General features: G+C 31.7%; 2 protein-coding genes across 2 annotated transcripts in view; one reads left to right on the top strand and one right to left on the bottom strand.

Moving 5' to 3' along the window:
- The window catches only part of LOC119670435, a 24094-nt gene extending 7551 nt beyond the window's left edge, over positions 1-16543 (top strand). Inside the window, exons 3-4 of the mRNA XM_038080693.1 lie at positions 5176-5284; positions 14091-16543. Of these exons, the coding sequence (XP_037936621.1) occupies positions 5176-5284; positions 14091-15515 (1534 nt within the window). The 3' untranslated portion in view covers positions 15516-16543. The remainder of the gene's footprint in view (positions 1-5175; positions 5285-14090) is intronic.
- The window catches only part of LOC119666810 (mucin-2-like), a 167467-nt gene that overhangs the window by 18531 nt on the left and 131993 nt on the right, over positions 1-16943 (bottom strand). The gene's annotated exons all lie outside the window — the stretch shown is intronic.

Genomic DNA, 16943 nt, shown 5'->3' with positions numbered 1-16943 from the left:
ATTTAAACAAATTGTTTCAATAATTGAATTGTGGAAATGATATGGTATAAAACTATATTGCAACCGAAAAGTAAACGAGAAAAAAAGTGATTAAAGACGTGATTAAAGACGTGATTAAAGACTTTCTCCTATATGTCTGCAAAATATAACTGATTCCATACATTAATCTAATTCAATACTTAATAAATAATTAATTCAGTACATTAATTTTATACTGCACAATTTGTTAAGAAACTAATGAAGTGCTGCTATGAAGTACATTGGTATATACGAACAAAGAAAATTATTACCAGCTATATTAAGTAAGATTCTTTTTAATAATGTTAGGGTGTTAAAGAGTTTTAATATCAGTAAACATCAGAGGTTTTTAAGCCATACAGACTAGATCTAATCGTGTTGGACAGACAAATAGCTGGACAATCAACTTGTTGACGAGGTGCTGAAATAAAACTGTGCGGAAGCGCTAATGAACAGTCATTTCTGTAACCAACAAACCAACCATACCATTTAAATCAGAACATTTCTTACTTTTATTTACGCCTGTTACATTTAAAAGATTACTATGGAATTCAGAGTTCGTGTATTTATATCCCTGTAAAAGAATTATTAACGAAATACTTCTCGTTAGTCATATTGCTTTTACTGATAAAATCCTTCGGAACGTTCTGAATTCCATGATTTCCACAGACTTTCACTAAAGTGTGTAGTACATATTTTAAAGATTTAGTCTTCTTCTTTTTCTTTTTTGTTCCATTAACTACCAGTGGAGCATAGGATCTCAACAATTACTCTGAACCGTATCCATGAATAGCGCGTTGATGTTAGGTCAGCATCAATTGTCCTTCGCCATGTTCTTGAAGGAGCGCCAGGTCGGCGACTGCCTTGCGGGTTGCACTTTATTTAAAGATATTTCTTTACTTTTTTCATTTCCTATATATCGTAGAATTTCTACACGCAACTGTAATATTTAAAATCTATAAGTATATGATACTAGAAGAATATATTAAACTTAAACTTTCCAAATAAGATTATTCAAATCTTAATAGTTTCAATGCTTTTTAAGCTTAAATACTTTACTCCATATTTCGCTAACAAACTTCTGTTTAAGTAAGCGTAATGTACATAAATTACAAGAAAGCCCTTAATCCTTTTGGGAAATGCACTAAGCAGCTCATTTGAATGCATAAGGCAACTAATTTTTTTCAGATACATTTACACAATGTTAAGCTTTCCATCAACCGACATTGTGCACCTCTAACAATATTCCTCATAATACGCATATTATAGTGCAAATGTTGCCATATTGTGGCAAAAGTATATATGTTCTTTATTGTGTAACATTAGATACACATTTATATTTATATTTATGTATAAATTACAATATATGGCATGTGTAATATCACCTGGCAAAGGAAAATCTGAGCAGCAAAAAAAAAATATTATAAAAAATAAAGAAACAAGCTGCTTTTAGCTGTTCACTAATGTTGTTTGGGTGATAACCACAGAGCGTCACTAATTCTCGGGATTATGTTGTGCAATTTGTTTCCATATGAAGTTGTGAAGCTGGTACTACACTCATATGCTGTTTTGCTAGGAATCTGTATTTGTGAGGCAATTTTTTTATTCAATTTTTTCCCAAATATTTTCTTTTATTTCTTATTTTTTGCTACAAATTAGGATTTGGACACCTTTTTAGCTTACACACTCTTATATTTGGCTTGGCTTTATCAAACCGCATTCAGTTGTTGTAGTGGTTGGAATGAGTTTTTATGGTAGTAGTCATACCAGGGTTTAGATGAAGACCTCATTGGTTTACCAGCAAAAATGAATTTTACTAACTTTGCCTTGCGGTCGTTCTGTATGCACTTAAGTTGCCATTAAAGCAACAAAAATATATCATTTATGTGGCACAGGAAAGTACCTAGAAGATTTATTATATTTCACAATATCAGCACAAAATGAAAACAATAATATAAAGAAAAGAAAATACAAAACAAAAAAACAAAAAATAAAACAAAAAACAAAATAAAAACAAATGTTGAAATTGTAAGAAAAGTGCTTTGTTTGTGAGATACAAAATGGATTTGTCGAAGGACTAAACTGACTACTCACAAAAAACTAAACTGCCGTAGCAGAGTAACTGCCAAATATGCTTGACAAGAATCGCATGGGGGTAAAGACATTGTCAGTGCCAGTCTCAGTGCCCGTCCCAGTCCCAGTGCCAATGTCAGCAAAAGAAAACAAAAAGTAGGCAAAAGGCTGTATGTGGGAAAAGCTTAAAGTTGCGGTGGTGGCTTTAGGCAAATACAGAATGAATGAAGCTGACATGCTTCGTTAGGCGTTTGAGTGGTGACTGAAAAGGATTTTATGCCTTGGAATTTTTAAAATATCTCCAGTAATTGCTCTTAGCTGAGCAAAACTAAGATTTGTTTCGGCTTGATTGAATGCCAACATTTCAATGCAATTACGTGTAATTTGTTTGCGTTTACCAAGGCAACAGATTTAAATTTATTTGGAATACAATTTGTAGTACAATGACCTGCAAGTGTATGGAAGTCTTCCAAAATAATATCGAACAACAGGTGCATTATACGGAATTTATTGAAAGCATTGACTTCTTTCAGGAAGTAATTTATATCGAATCCAATTTATTTTATTTATTCAATAGATATTTCTGTTGTATTATGTTGAACAAATGAATTATGTTGGTTTTTTATTGATTTATTTTGAACAAAATATTACAGTCAAATATATTTTTATGGTTAGAAATGACAAAATAATAGTGCTGAAATAATTAAAAATAACAGCTTTGGATCAGTTGGTTGAGGTGCGCTGATTCTGAGCTTCACATTTGGCAGGACCCGAGTTCGATTCCTGGTACTTGCAATCTCAAAAATAATTATTTACGAATAATTAAATACAAGAATTATTTCTAAGACTACTGATGATGGGTATTTGGCAATACTCGAAACAGCTGTATGGTCAGCCAAAAATTCAATTAATTAAAATAATATAAAAATGAATTTTTGTTGTTGTAGTACACTACTGTTCGAAAAAACCTCTTTATAAATTTATTTCATTTAATTTAATTTAAATACTTTGATCTGAGTTAAATTTTGATTTAATTTTATTTATTTTATTTGAAAAAAAAAACGATTAGAAAACGATTAGATAATATAATAATCATAGTATCATACAAAATAGTTTAAATAGAGAATTTTGTATTTATCTCATCTTAGATAAACTCATAATCAGCCTTTTCGAACTTATTTAGCATATTATTATATGGGTTTTGTATGGATTTTGTATAAAAATTGACACATATTGTTATGTATTGGACGAGTTAAGTACAATAGTCTAAATATAGCATAATAACAGTACACTTAGAAAAATAATTTGGTTGATTTAAACAGATTTTAACTAAATCAGAGGTCAAAATGTTGATACTCGACATATCATGTTGATTCAACCATACCACATATTGGTTTTCATGTCTTCTTTGCCACATGAGCCAAAATTGTTCTAACTAACATATTTTTCTGAGTGTACTTTATTCTTATTAAGATAAACCAAATCAAAACAATGCTGGAATATAATTAACAAAAGTAATATTAAATAGTTATGAAAACAAAATGGATCTTAGCCGAAAGAGATCGCTACTGGTGCGACAATCGAGGTAACCGTCAGGCTAAAGAGCTGGTTCACCCATATAGTTATGGCAAGGCATCCCTCCTTAGCAGATCAGACTTGAGATTGCTGGCAGGATATTTAACGGGTCACCATGGACTGCGTTATCACCTTAATAAGATGGGTCTGTCCGAGGAGACGAATTGTCGACTCTGCTTAGAAGCAGACGATACTACCAGTCACATTCTCTGTGACTGCCCAGCCTTGATCTGGGCTAGGAGGAGGTCACTGGGAGGAGGGCTGCTCTCTCCTTCTGACATTAGGAGGTCCTCAACGGACGACATTCTGGCTTTCATCCGAAAAGCGGAATGTCTTCTGTTCGGTTAGGGTCAGTTGCAGCACAAAAGATCAATCTGGTCGCAGTGCTCTGCTCCATTGGGAGCTTGTACCCTGTTTATTTCTATTCTATTCTAATCTATTCTATTCTAATTAAGGATAATACGATTAAATAACATTAAATTTTCATTTGAAGGCGGTACGCCTTCATAGAATTGATTCTTAATTTGAAGAATATATTCATACTTCAAGAAGTAGTTACTAGTCGTAAAATGGGAGTGACTGAGTTATCTGAAGCATTCGAAAACTGTATCGCGTCTTGATATGTACACATATTAGTTCCTTAATAATTAATTAATAAATTCGTAAACCACTTACTTGATTATTTTATTCATTTTAAAAATCTTTTTAGTAGGATGCTTTAGTCGTATGTATATTGCAATATATTTTCTTTTTTAAACAAATATTTACTTGGCGATATAGCGAATGCTGGAAAATATATCAAGGACGATGACAATATTTGAGTAGTAGGTATTTCATCAAAAAATTTACCACTCGAACCACTCTACCATGAAGGATATCACATATTACGTAGTTGTGCTTACACAAAAAGAAGAAAAAATAAAAATCTTTTAGAAATTTAAAAATGGAATTGCTTAAATCTACAAAATCTAATGCAATAAGATGAAAAATGTAAAAAAAAAACTTTTGAATAAAAATTATTTTACTTTTGCGAGTAAAAATTGATAAGCCTTGACAGTTTTGGCTTAAATTGAATCATAAAGTTAAATTTGGTTGCAACTTAATAAAAAGTAATACTTGTATACTACGTAAATCCTGCAGAGGGGGAGGAAAAAGTATTTTAGGGCAGCAGATTTAAGCTTGCATTATTGACGATAAAGAAGTTTAAATGTAAAAAGTTTCGCCACAATTGAATGCAAATGCAAATGTTGAATTGAGGAAAAGTTTAATCCCATTAATCGGTTTAGTGTGTGTGCAACAATTCCAAGTTACCGCATTTTAATGTAAAAAACTTTTATGCTATTTGCATTATACGAGAATACTCCTGCTCTTCCACTCCTTACTCCTCACTCCTGCTCCTCCTCCTCCTCCTTCTCCCGGTACATTTTACATTTCATGTAATGCAATTTGGGTCAAACTAAAATTTATATATATTTTTCTTTTATTTTCATGCTCTTCACAATGGTGCAGTTACCTTTATAAAAAATACCAATCGAATTCGAGTGATTCAGAAAATGGAGATACACAACAGGGCAATGGAAAAGCGGCTTACGATGGCGATGGTGGCGAGAAAGGCGAGGTAATTAGCATTTCTTTACAGTCGTACTGAAAATATGTAATAATATTGTAAAACTTTTCACTAAGACTTTAGAAATAAAGTTTTGTACCTTATCTTTACTCAATACTATATAAAATATAATCATACCCAATGGGGTCACAAGTACTACGACTTGAAATATTGAAAGGTTAATGTCATATAAGCGAAAAATCATAAAAAATTGAGATGAAATGGAATACAATCAACCCACACATTCTGCGATTGGGAATTTTATACAGTACAGGTCACAATCACTACCAGATTTGTCACATATCGTGTGCGCTGACACCTACATATGTGCTGGATTTACTGCGCTTGAAGTAAGAATGATCTTACTTTAATATTCCAGCATTTTTATTACACTGCACTTCAATTCATGTATAGTATAGATTTCATTTAATAGCTACGATTTTCCCTGCTTTTGCAGCTCCAAGTGAACTTGTGTTTTTTGCTCCGACGTACTGCTGCCAATACTAAAAATATCAAATGAAATTACCATTATTTCCCTTAGTTTTTTTCCACCCGAATTGAATTCTATTGTGTCACAAATAAAGAATAGAATCCTGTTCCCTTCTGTTACTTTTATTTTTTTATTTTTATTTTCGGATGAAAGTGGCAAGATTTTTCTTTCATTTTATTATGCACTTTCTGGAAATGAAATTAAAAATGAAGAACCTTAACATTGCGTTCTTCTTCTTCTTTCTCTATGTCCTTCTAACATTCTTGAAAAATTTAAACCAAATGCAATGTTCGTGGGAATTGAAGCAAACTTTTTATATCCTATCGAGTGGTGTATGCTCCGCTCCACTCATTTTTCAATAGATATACATATAAGATTTTATATATTTATATATAAAAATATAAATGCATATGTGTTAGTATATGTATATATATATATGCATTTATTTGTATGTGCGCATTTTTATATTAAAAGTGCATTTCTTCTATTGGCGTTAATGTGAGTATATATTCCAAGATTTTATTGTGCGTTCTGTGATATATTTCTGCACAACCACTTCGTTTGCTAATAAATTTGCACTTCAACAAAGAGCATAAATTACCAAGAAATAAAATTACATTGATTGAACTGATGAAATCGCTACGAACTTCGCTGGTTATTAAGTGGCATAAAAGGAAGAAATCGAGGTGACAGTTTACAAAGTGACATTTTTATTTCTCACATCACACATTATTTGTCACATATTTACTAAGAGTAGAAATTGTACAGACTTGTTACAGTAGCGTTTTTAATGAGGAATCGAGGAATAGACCACACCCTTGAAAGTGTTTATAGTGTTTGAACGCGATTAGAGCTCTAGATTACGGTGTTTTTAACATACGTATCAGTATAGTGCTATGATAAATGTCCCCTTTGAGATTATATTGGCTATATTATTATAATGGGTTTATATTAAATCCACAGGAACAAATTAATGTACTACATTAAGACCGAAAAGTTTTCGGAAATTCTCATTTAAAATTCGCGCGCTGTATATTTTTCGATATTTTAAGTTTATGTAGTTTGGCAGCACTGTCCTTAATTACTATGCCAAAAATGAGCGCGATCTGTCAGACAGTTCGTTTACGGCAGCTGTTGAAACCAGTTCACCTCAGTAGGGCGTTGCGAAAAAAACAATGGAAAAAAATATTGAACAAAGAGTTTGCATCAAATTTTGTGTTTCGAACGAAATTTCGTGTGCAGAATCGTTGCGAATGCTACAAAAGGCTTATGGGGAATCAGTTTTATCGAAAACTCAAGTTTATGAGTGGTACAAAGCCTTCCAGGACGGTCGTACGACCGTCGAAGACATTTCGCAACGCACTACTGAGGTGAACTGGTTTCAACAGCTGCCGTAAACGAACTGTCTGACAGATCGAGCTCATTTTTGGCATAGTAATTAAGGACAGTGCTGCCAAACTACATAAACTTAAAATATCGAAAAATATACAGCGCGCGAATTTTAAATGAGAATTTCCGAAAACTTTTCAGTCTTAATGTATACTATCGATGAACTATACCTTCCTCTTTAGGTAGAAGAGAAGGCCCTTCAAATACTTCTGCAGTTTTTTGTGGCACAGCACTCCATTGAAAAATACAGCTATATATCGAATGAAACTGATGAAAACAGTAATTCTATCCGCGTAATTTTGGTTTATAACTAAAGCTAGCACTAAACTCCTATTAAAGGAGCCAATCTCTATTCATCAGAACAGCTAAAGCTGTGGGTCTTAACTTAATCAGTTTTACAACTCGTCATATAGAGCAATGAAGATAGTTATTCTACTCGCGTAATTTTAGGTCGTAATCACAGCCAGCACGATAATATTATTAAAGTGTTCAACCTTAATTAAGACATCCAAAACTGCTCGACTTAATCCTTGTGGTACCAGATTGAGATCTATGGCGTTACTCACTATAATTAAATCTCCAAACAGTATCAAGTGGTGCTTATTTGGTTTTATTAAGCTTTACGTCTGACCCCTTTTTTCTAACCCCTTTTCTTCATGGATCTACTCTCTCGACAATGCAATCTACACATAATGTATAGCAAAGAATATTGCATTAGTCTTCTTTCCAAAAGGGTTACCATATTTTAATATATGTAAATAGTAATCAATAGTAATCTCCATATATATATAATAATGTTAACAGATTCTTAAAATTGTGGACTTTACTAAAATATGATTCTCTGGAATGGCGCATTATAATGTGTACGGTCTATTTGAACCATTTGTTAGCTTAAATAAAAGCAAAGCACAAAATCATCTATTGAATATACTATATATCACCATCGTTTTAAGCTATTTTTGATTTCTTCCAGAAGACGAATTAACTTAATATGTTCTTATATATTTTCAATTGTTCACTGAATTCGTTTTTTTTTAAATCTACATAGTTTCTTATTCTTCTAGCCTTATTAGAAAAATAGTACTCTCTATCTGTGGGTCTGTGGACTATCGATGCGAGATGCACACATTCGTAACCAAAATGTTCACTGAGTGAATAATCGGCCTAAGTAGAATACATACAATTCTTCTTATAACATTTTACAAAAATAAAAACATTATTCTTAAGTACCACAGAAAAATTCTTAAACTTGGTTAAAAGAAAAAAATATTTTCTTTTATTATTTTTATATTTTTAAGTTTCTTCTTGACTTAAACTTTTCGAAAATATTTTTAAAATTAGTTTTCTTGTGGTATTGTTACTTTTAAGCTCTGAAAGCAGTACAACATTTGTGGTAAATAACTATTATTCCTTAACTATTTTACTAAAGGCGATTGCTTTGTGGAATATACTTTTATTATGAACAAAATATTCGCAATAATAAAATATATATTTTTCAAAAAGAAACTTTTGAAACTAGTGTTTATTAAAAATATGCATAAAAGTATTTCAAACCATTTAGTATGAGTTGATAATAGCACTTAGTATAATTGAACAGTTAGTTATGGTACTAGTACTAAGTTCTAAATTAGATAACCCCGGAATTTAAGAAGTGACCCAAATGATCAATTTTTGAACTGACTCTTGGTTCAAAGTTAAGATATTTAAGAGCATTTATATTTAATTTTCATTATTATTCTTAGAAGAAAAAAAGATGCAATGCGACCTATATGATCTATTATTCTAAATAAGATATCCCCGTAATTTAAGAGAGGTGATACAAAAGATGAATTTTTAAGCTGACTCTAGGTTTAAAGTTATTATTAGAAGAAAAAAAGTGATCCACTACAACCTATATAATCTATTGTGCCATCTCTGGAGGGAATCAACTCAGTTAACCTGAACAAATTTATATTGTTGCCAAACCTCAGAATGTCATTTAGTTTTAGATTCAGACCTCACACAATTTAATTAAATATTAAATTTCTAAGTTCCATAACTTTTGATATAAAATATTTTTAAAACATTAACAATTCCGATTTCTATTATTTACCAGATTTTCGATTTATACAGCTTTCTCGATACTATAAATATAGTACCTAAGAATAGTATTTGCAATGCTATAAATATAGTGTCGTAAGAAAATTGACATTATTAATAATAAAGTCATTCTAATCTGACTGGATTACTGCTTTTAATATTTAATTAATAAAACTGTGACTTTCGATATATCAGTCGATATTTACAGACCCCTAAACTGTTAATATATATTTTTATTATTAAGTTCGGTGGATTTCTCGTTGTGGTCTGAAGATATGCATGTTATGCCCACTTATTGGATCCAGAGTATTTAACTGTCTCTAATTACTTCAACAACTAATAGTATCTAATCAATTTCACCCAGTTTTATTTATTTATTCGATATAAGTTAGTCACCAAAGTATATCTTCGATTTCTGTATCAAAGGCGGCCAATCTATTTGTTTTTATTTTATAATTTCATACCTTCCTTCTTTTAATTTACTGAAATCATCTTAATAGAACCTCAGTAGCATACTTATGATTGCGTTATGAGCCCTATTTAAGTAATACAAGTCTCAATACGTGGATAGCACTCTTAAGCCTACATCATCATGGAATATTTCCCAAATCAGTTCAGTGATATGCTTATAGCATTAATGTTATCAAACATTTTTATTTGAAAATCGTATGTGATCCAATTTTATTTTTTCAAAAGTGCTTAAGACTCTATGCAGCGTTTGTTCAAGCAAAAACGTAGAACAAGGTTTTATTTTAGCATGGTAATACTTCCTTTTTTTGTTTTCACATAAAGTCGACCGATGAAATATATACTAAAAATAATACGATAAAGTATTTTTCTCCTGAATCTTCATGCCTTGACTTATTGATCATTGCATTGTTATTCAGGCAAAGGTGAAAGCTATAAGAGAAGCTATAGCATGTTTGGAAGTGGACAATCCATTCAATAAGAACATAAACATATTCTCAGAAAATCAGACTGCCTTAAAGTCCTTCAGTTATTTCTAATTTATATCCAGGACGATAGACGTAGTTTAATATTTTTCTAGTCTGGGTTTCCAGCTATTTCGAAATTTTCAGCAGCTGCAAGCCAGATTAGATGCTCAATCGGAATATCTGATGAATGGTGGTATATTGCTGACATCAGGGCAACATTTATTGAATTCTTTCTGTGTGGAGCAGTTTAATAAATGATGCGAAGCTAAGTTTTATTAGAAAGATCCAGCACTCTTATTGAGATTTACCATAAAAATAAAAGTCATATTGTAGGTTTGTGAGCAGATCACAACCGATTAGATAACCAAGATAACAGATTGAATCTCCCACTTAATCAATTCTGTCCCAGTTACAAAGATATAGTTGAAAATGTCTCACATCAGTTTTGTTATTGTCCAGCATATACGCATCGCTGATTAAATAAATTAGGGACTTCCTTTGTTGAGGATCTTGGCCAACTCCAAAACCATCCTCAGATTCGCAACTTATTGCACAAGTTACTTATATTATTTGTTATATAGTTTTTATGCATATATAAAACCAAAACATTATTACGAATGGAAATAAAACTTTTGATATTTCTTAAGAGAAACATAATTCCTTGAAAATTTTAAAAGCATAAAAAGTCTAAAATAATTGTAAGTAAAGCTTTAGCTCTTTGTAAAATGGTTTCAATAATTAAATAAAATACATTTTCTTGAACAAAAACTTTAGATTCTCTGAATACGTGTATATTAAACTAATGAAAAAGATTAATTTTTAAAATATTACACATATCAGTTACTTTAAGGTAGTGAAAAGTGAAGGAAAATTTTCATTTAATACCAACTGTCACACAAAAAGTGTTTACTCGAAGTAAAACCTTGAGAACATTTAAAAATGAATGTCTCAATTAAAAGCAGCTGTTCCTTGAATAAGCTGATTTTAATTGCAAACTTCTTATCTGAAGTAAATACTTTGCATATTGTCGTCCTTACTCAATCCTTTTCGTTTACGCAAATAGTTTTTATTAGCCTAGCACAGGTTGAGATGAAATTGCATTTACCAAACTCCACTGGGTCAGGTCAGACTTTTGGTAACTACATTAACATTTGTAAATATTACCTATAGTATCACCTTGTAACCATTTTAATGTATATGATGTGCTTTTAAATAAACTGAACGTTGTTTGTGGTTCGGTTCTGTAGTTGACGACAACGATGACAAGGATGAGAACGGCTATTTGAAGTAAGAGCTGGATGCTTGTCGTTGGCAAATGGTCGACAATGCTGCACTTACCTTTACAGTTAACTGACACTTTATGGAAGTGTTTTAATTTACAATTTTGTAATTTATTACAGTGGCTTTCCATTGAGTGCTTAAATGTGTCCTTTGCCATTACGTATTTACGCTGTGTGGTTTTCCACACTTAAATGGTTGAACGCAATGAGAGAATAATATATACACCTGCATATCAGGATTTTAATGTCAGTTTAAATATATGAGAACACACGAAAACAAAATGTTATCTAAAAGGTTTTTACCTTCATAGGGGTAATTTATATAAATATTTACTCGCCATCAACATAGACTAAAACTAAATATTTTAATTACTATTATTTAAGGTAAACTCAATTAAATTATTTGTGCTAATATAATATATTTCATGGAGATATCTGAAATTATTGGTAACACCCTGTTAACCGATATTTATGAGATCATTTAACGATATTAATGTTATCGTTAAACAGGGCAGGGTGTATTTTTGACATCGAAATTTCCGAAAACGAATCGAGTAGACCACTCCTGAGTCCGAAGGTAATGTCATTGATGAAAATCATCTAATAGCTTTTTCGATCGCTTAATCTGGATTCAATCTAAATTTACTCTCGATCTGTCAAATTTTGTTGCCCAATCAAACATTTCTAAAGAAATCTAACAACTTTGTGGTAGAGTTTGAGGACATTTATATTTTTTAAGCATATAAATATATTTTTTTTAAATATCCAATGAAATCCCATTTTATCTCTCATGTCATATAAAAAAGCTGTTAATTTTAGTGAAATCTTGCTACTCTGACAAAATATCTAGAGTGTTATAAATTAATCTCGACTGTTATATATTTTGCTCCAGATTTTTCAATCGAATATAAAATTTCACTTAAATGTATTAAAAGAGTAACTTGATTGAAAAATCCCTCCAAGTCATTAATATTTTGAAAAAGTAAAGATTTTGCAGAAGTTTTAAAGATCCTTTTGGTTTGTATCAAGTATTAAGAACAGTTTTTATATTATTTTAAATAAAAACTAAAATTGATACAAATTGATAAGAATTATAAAAAATGACATATAATATATACCTTCTGCTCAAAAAGTACTCGGATTTTGTAAATAAAACGCACAAATTTAAATTTTATTCCAAATTTATTTTATCTCCTTCAAAATATGCTCCTTCTGAAGCGATACACATATTTCAAAGCTTAACCCAATCTTCCATACACTTTCCGTAGGCCCGTGCAGGTATGACTTTTAGTTCCTTCAGCGAATTCTCTTTTACCGATTCAATCGACTCAAAACGCTTACCGCGAAGAGGAAATTTGAGTTTCGAGAACAGGAAAAAGTCGCACGGATCCAGATCTGGCGAATATGGTGCCTGAGCGATGACAGTGGTGCCGTCTTTGGTCACATTAACAGCTGCTGTAAACAAACTAATTGACAGATGGCGCTCAAATTTGTACCATATGTCAAGAAAGGGTGTATGTTACCAACATAACAAAAGAAATTTTTTTTGAAAAGGGTCTATTATTTAAAGAGTAGTTAACAAACAACAAAATCGAAAAATTCCTCTCACAACTTTTTTTTAATATTAACATTCGGGTTTCAAATATTATTTTTCGTTCTTTTCTCCCATTTCAGTCTGTACAATCACCATCGGTTGATAGGAAAAACGAATTCCCCACAGCAAATCCAAGTATAGGCAATAACTCAAACGATTTAGAAAATATACCGTCCAACAGTAATTCCCTAAACATTGTCGATGAGTCGATGCCTAAAGCTGCCAGTACCCCAGTCAAGACCAAAGATACTAAATCCTGTACACAAACCCAACAAACCTACCTAAAGTCCGTCCAAATAAATTATGCGCCACCCAATGGTTCTGTGACGAAAATGACTATGAAAAATAATCATCTGATCGTTGAAACGGAAGAACGCCACGTAAGTTCAAAGTCGGTGGTGTAGAAGCCGTGGGCTGAGTAAATATAATATTAGCAATCATTTGCCTGCTATTGTTGTTGTACGCACCAAATGTCGTTAAAAATTTTAAGTACCTCAAAGCATTTTTGCTCCTTGTACGTATTTGCTTGCGCATTTCTTGATGTTGTGAATTAGTTCTATTTACTTTTGTACCTATGCAAATATTTTTGTTGTTTGTTGACAACGACAACGACAACGTCAGCGTCAGCGTCAACGTCAACACAGACGTCTACTTCTTTAGCATTTACAATATAAATAAATCTTATAAATATATGACTTTGTGTAACTTTTATGTACTCTTTTTCTTTTGGCACATGTGTATGTATATAAATTTTATTTACTCAATTTCACATTTAACTCAACTGTCATAGTGTGTCTGTCTGTCCGCAGACAGACGCCAAATGCACGATGAGCTCTTGATGTAGCTTCAATATTAAACTTTTTTTTTGACTTGTGCTCCTTTTTGCATCAAATATTTTACCACTTTACAACTCATATTTGTAAATAAAAAAAAAAATAAAAGATTTTTATATATATAGTATGTATTTTAATTTATTTTATAAATGTTAAATGTTGCATAAAAATAAAGTATTTCACGCTTCAAAGTACATGAAATATATTTTTATTTGCAGGATATTTCACGGGATGCACGTGAGACGAAAATGCACTACAATACCTCTGACAAAGATGGCGTCTTTGTGGTTGAAGTTGCACGGGGTGTGGACTCGAAGACTATACCTGAGAGTCCAGTAGGTGATGGGAGTGATAAAAGATTGCCAGGCTGTGAGGACAGTATGGTGAGGGTAAAAACTGAGGATGAAAAAGTTTTAAGAAATCATGAACATGTGCAGATACATTCACCACCAGTAGAATTGCAATGCAACGCAAATGCTGCAGAACAGAAAGTGAATCTACAACAAATTAGGGAGGTAGAAGAACATGAAGAATTAAATCAGTTACAAAATAGCGCTGAAGACAATGAAAATGTGGAAGCAATTAGTTTGGCAAAGCACGCAAACACTGGTTTGTCTCAGTCGGATTTGAGTTCAACTTCATCCAGTGATTCTAATAAGCGCTATTCATATGGCAACCAAGAATTATACACTGTGGAACAAAGTGGCTACGTAAGTGCAACAGCTAATTTAAACTTTGACATGGAAACAGTTGTTGATGACACAAATGAAAATGACCACAAGTCAGAAAATGGACATAGCCTGGAACAAACAGCAATGTCAGTCAATAATAATGCTGAACTAGAGGTAACAAAGAATTCTGGCAAACTATTGCATGAACAGAAACCGGAGGAGGTAGAAGTGACTACACCACAAGAACTAAAACCAAATGCTGTTGTTGATAGCATAGAAATAAACATCTCAGCAGCCGAAGTAGTTGTTGATGCGGAAATTGAAACTGTCGCTAATGCACCAAATAAACCAGTAGTTGATGCAGTTAATGCAGAACAAAACCAAATTGTAACTGAGACAATTACAGCTGCAGTAGAGGAAAGTAATACAACAAAGGATGCTGAGGAGTGTGAACAACAAGTAGTAAAAGCAGTTGAAGTTATTAATTGTAACACTGACAATGTAACACCACAAGTACTGGCTGTTAACGGTGAAGTACATAGTGTGAGTTCTGTTAATGGCGAAGTAGATTTGGAAAATGCTTATGATAGCATAATGAGTTTACCAGCACCACCAACTTCTGAAGAAATAACAGAACTGAATGAATATAGTCTAACTGAGGCGAATCAGTTAGATTCCTTACCACCACCACCGCCACCATTGACCGACGTCAACGACAATGGCAATGAACAGTTGAATGTAATGGAAACCGCAGAATTGCATACTACAATAATGAATGGTAACACTGAAAAATATAATGGGCATGACAACTCCTGTTTGTCGACATTAGCTCAATCATTGAATGTTACTAGCCATGGCAAAATGTTACCCGCACCTCTGACACCACCAGCTTCACCACCGACGCATTTCGCAAACGGCGTTAATGGCATTTGTGCACCTTTACCCGTAGTTGTCGATGTTAATGGCAGTTAATACGCAGGCCAACATAGCAATAACATGCGATACCAACATGTGGTGAATTAATGCAATGCATGAGAAATACACCACGATGAAGTGTTGTATTGAAAAATCGAAGAGTTTTGGATTGCAACGAAAATTAAGTAAAATAGTTTAAAATTAGGAAATGTTTAAGAGCATAAATCGAAATGTAGGTATTGAAACGGAGAAGCAGATGAAATTTGAAAACTAATGAACGTACACGTATAAGTTTTAGTGAATTTTTAAAGCAAAAATCGTGAAATAATTATGTAGTGACAGGCATTCTAGATTTTATACAGGCAGTTTGAAATCCTTTTTTGGTTGTCTAGATTTTCAAATATTTATTAATAATTTTATTCAGTAAAAGCATTTTATGCAGTGTTAAGTTTTGTTGGTAATCTTAGTAGATAAGTATAGAGTAAGGATTTACAAAAAAAAAAGAGAAATAGTAAAACTAAGCCAGTAGCGCTAAAATAATGGAACTGAAGTAAAGTCATTTTTAAACCGATTAAAATAAATTAATTATTAGCTGATAATAAGGTTTTTAGTCAAAGCGGATGGTGAAAAATAAGCAAAATTATGGACTAGAAAAACTGAAAAAGAAGAAATGCTGAAACATGAATAATGGACCAGCGATTTTGTAGCAAAATATGCGATTAGCAGATGAAATTTATATTACAGAAGTGAACACCACTGTGTTTCACCAAAAACATAGAAATAGAAACATAGAACGTCACTGTGTTTCAACAAAAACATAGAAACAGAAACATAGAAAAACATGGAAACATAGAAATATTTCTATGTTTTTGGTTTCACTTCAAGATAATGTTAAGCTATTGTTGCTACTGTGGTTAACTTAGCACTGTTAAAGTAAACAACATTAATATTTCGTGCTATAACTTCATGTTGGAAATAAAAGAACGAATTTAAGACCTAAAAAACACAATAAATAAAAATTATTGGAGAAGAAAAATTTCCATAAAATAATAAGTGAAACTGTTCTGCGAAGTAAAAACCTTAGTATTAAACCATTAATATTAGATTTTATATATACACATATATATATAATATATTAAATGTTTGTTATTATTTTATAAGTGTAAGAAGAAAAGCAATTAAATAGTCTATCCGTTTATTTTCTAAACTTCTAATAGAAAATGTCTAAAATGCACTATGCATGAACTTTCTTTTTTAAGTGTCTATACTATTATAAAGTAGTAAGTAAAATAATCCATAAGTAAATGTTTGCCAAAATACAGCCAATTTTATTAGAAACACTCATACACGATATGAACCGGAGGCAATGTTGTTTGAATATTTGTGCCGATTTTACCAATTTACATGAAAAACTTTACAATAAATTGCAATATATAATAATAAAAAAGGAAAAATAGCGAAAATACAGAATATAATTATATACAT

The sequence above is a fragment of the Teleopsis dalmanni genome, chromosome 1 (genome assembly GCF_002237135.1).
Source record: "Teleopsis dalmanni isolate 2A chromosome 1, ASM223713v2, whole genome shotgun sequence".
Lineage (NCBI taxonomy): Eukaryota > Metazoa > Arthropoda > Insecta > Diptera > Diopsidae > Teleopsis > Teleopsis dalmanni.
The sequence above is the reverse complement of the archived record's forward strand: the minus strand, read 5'-3'. Positions and strand labels throughout refer to the sequence as shown.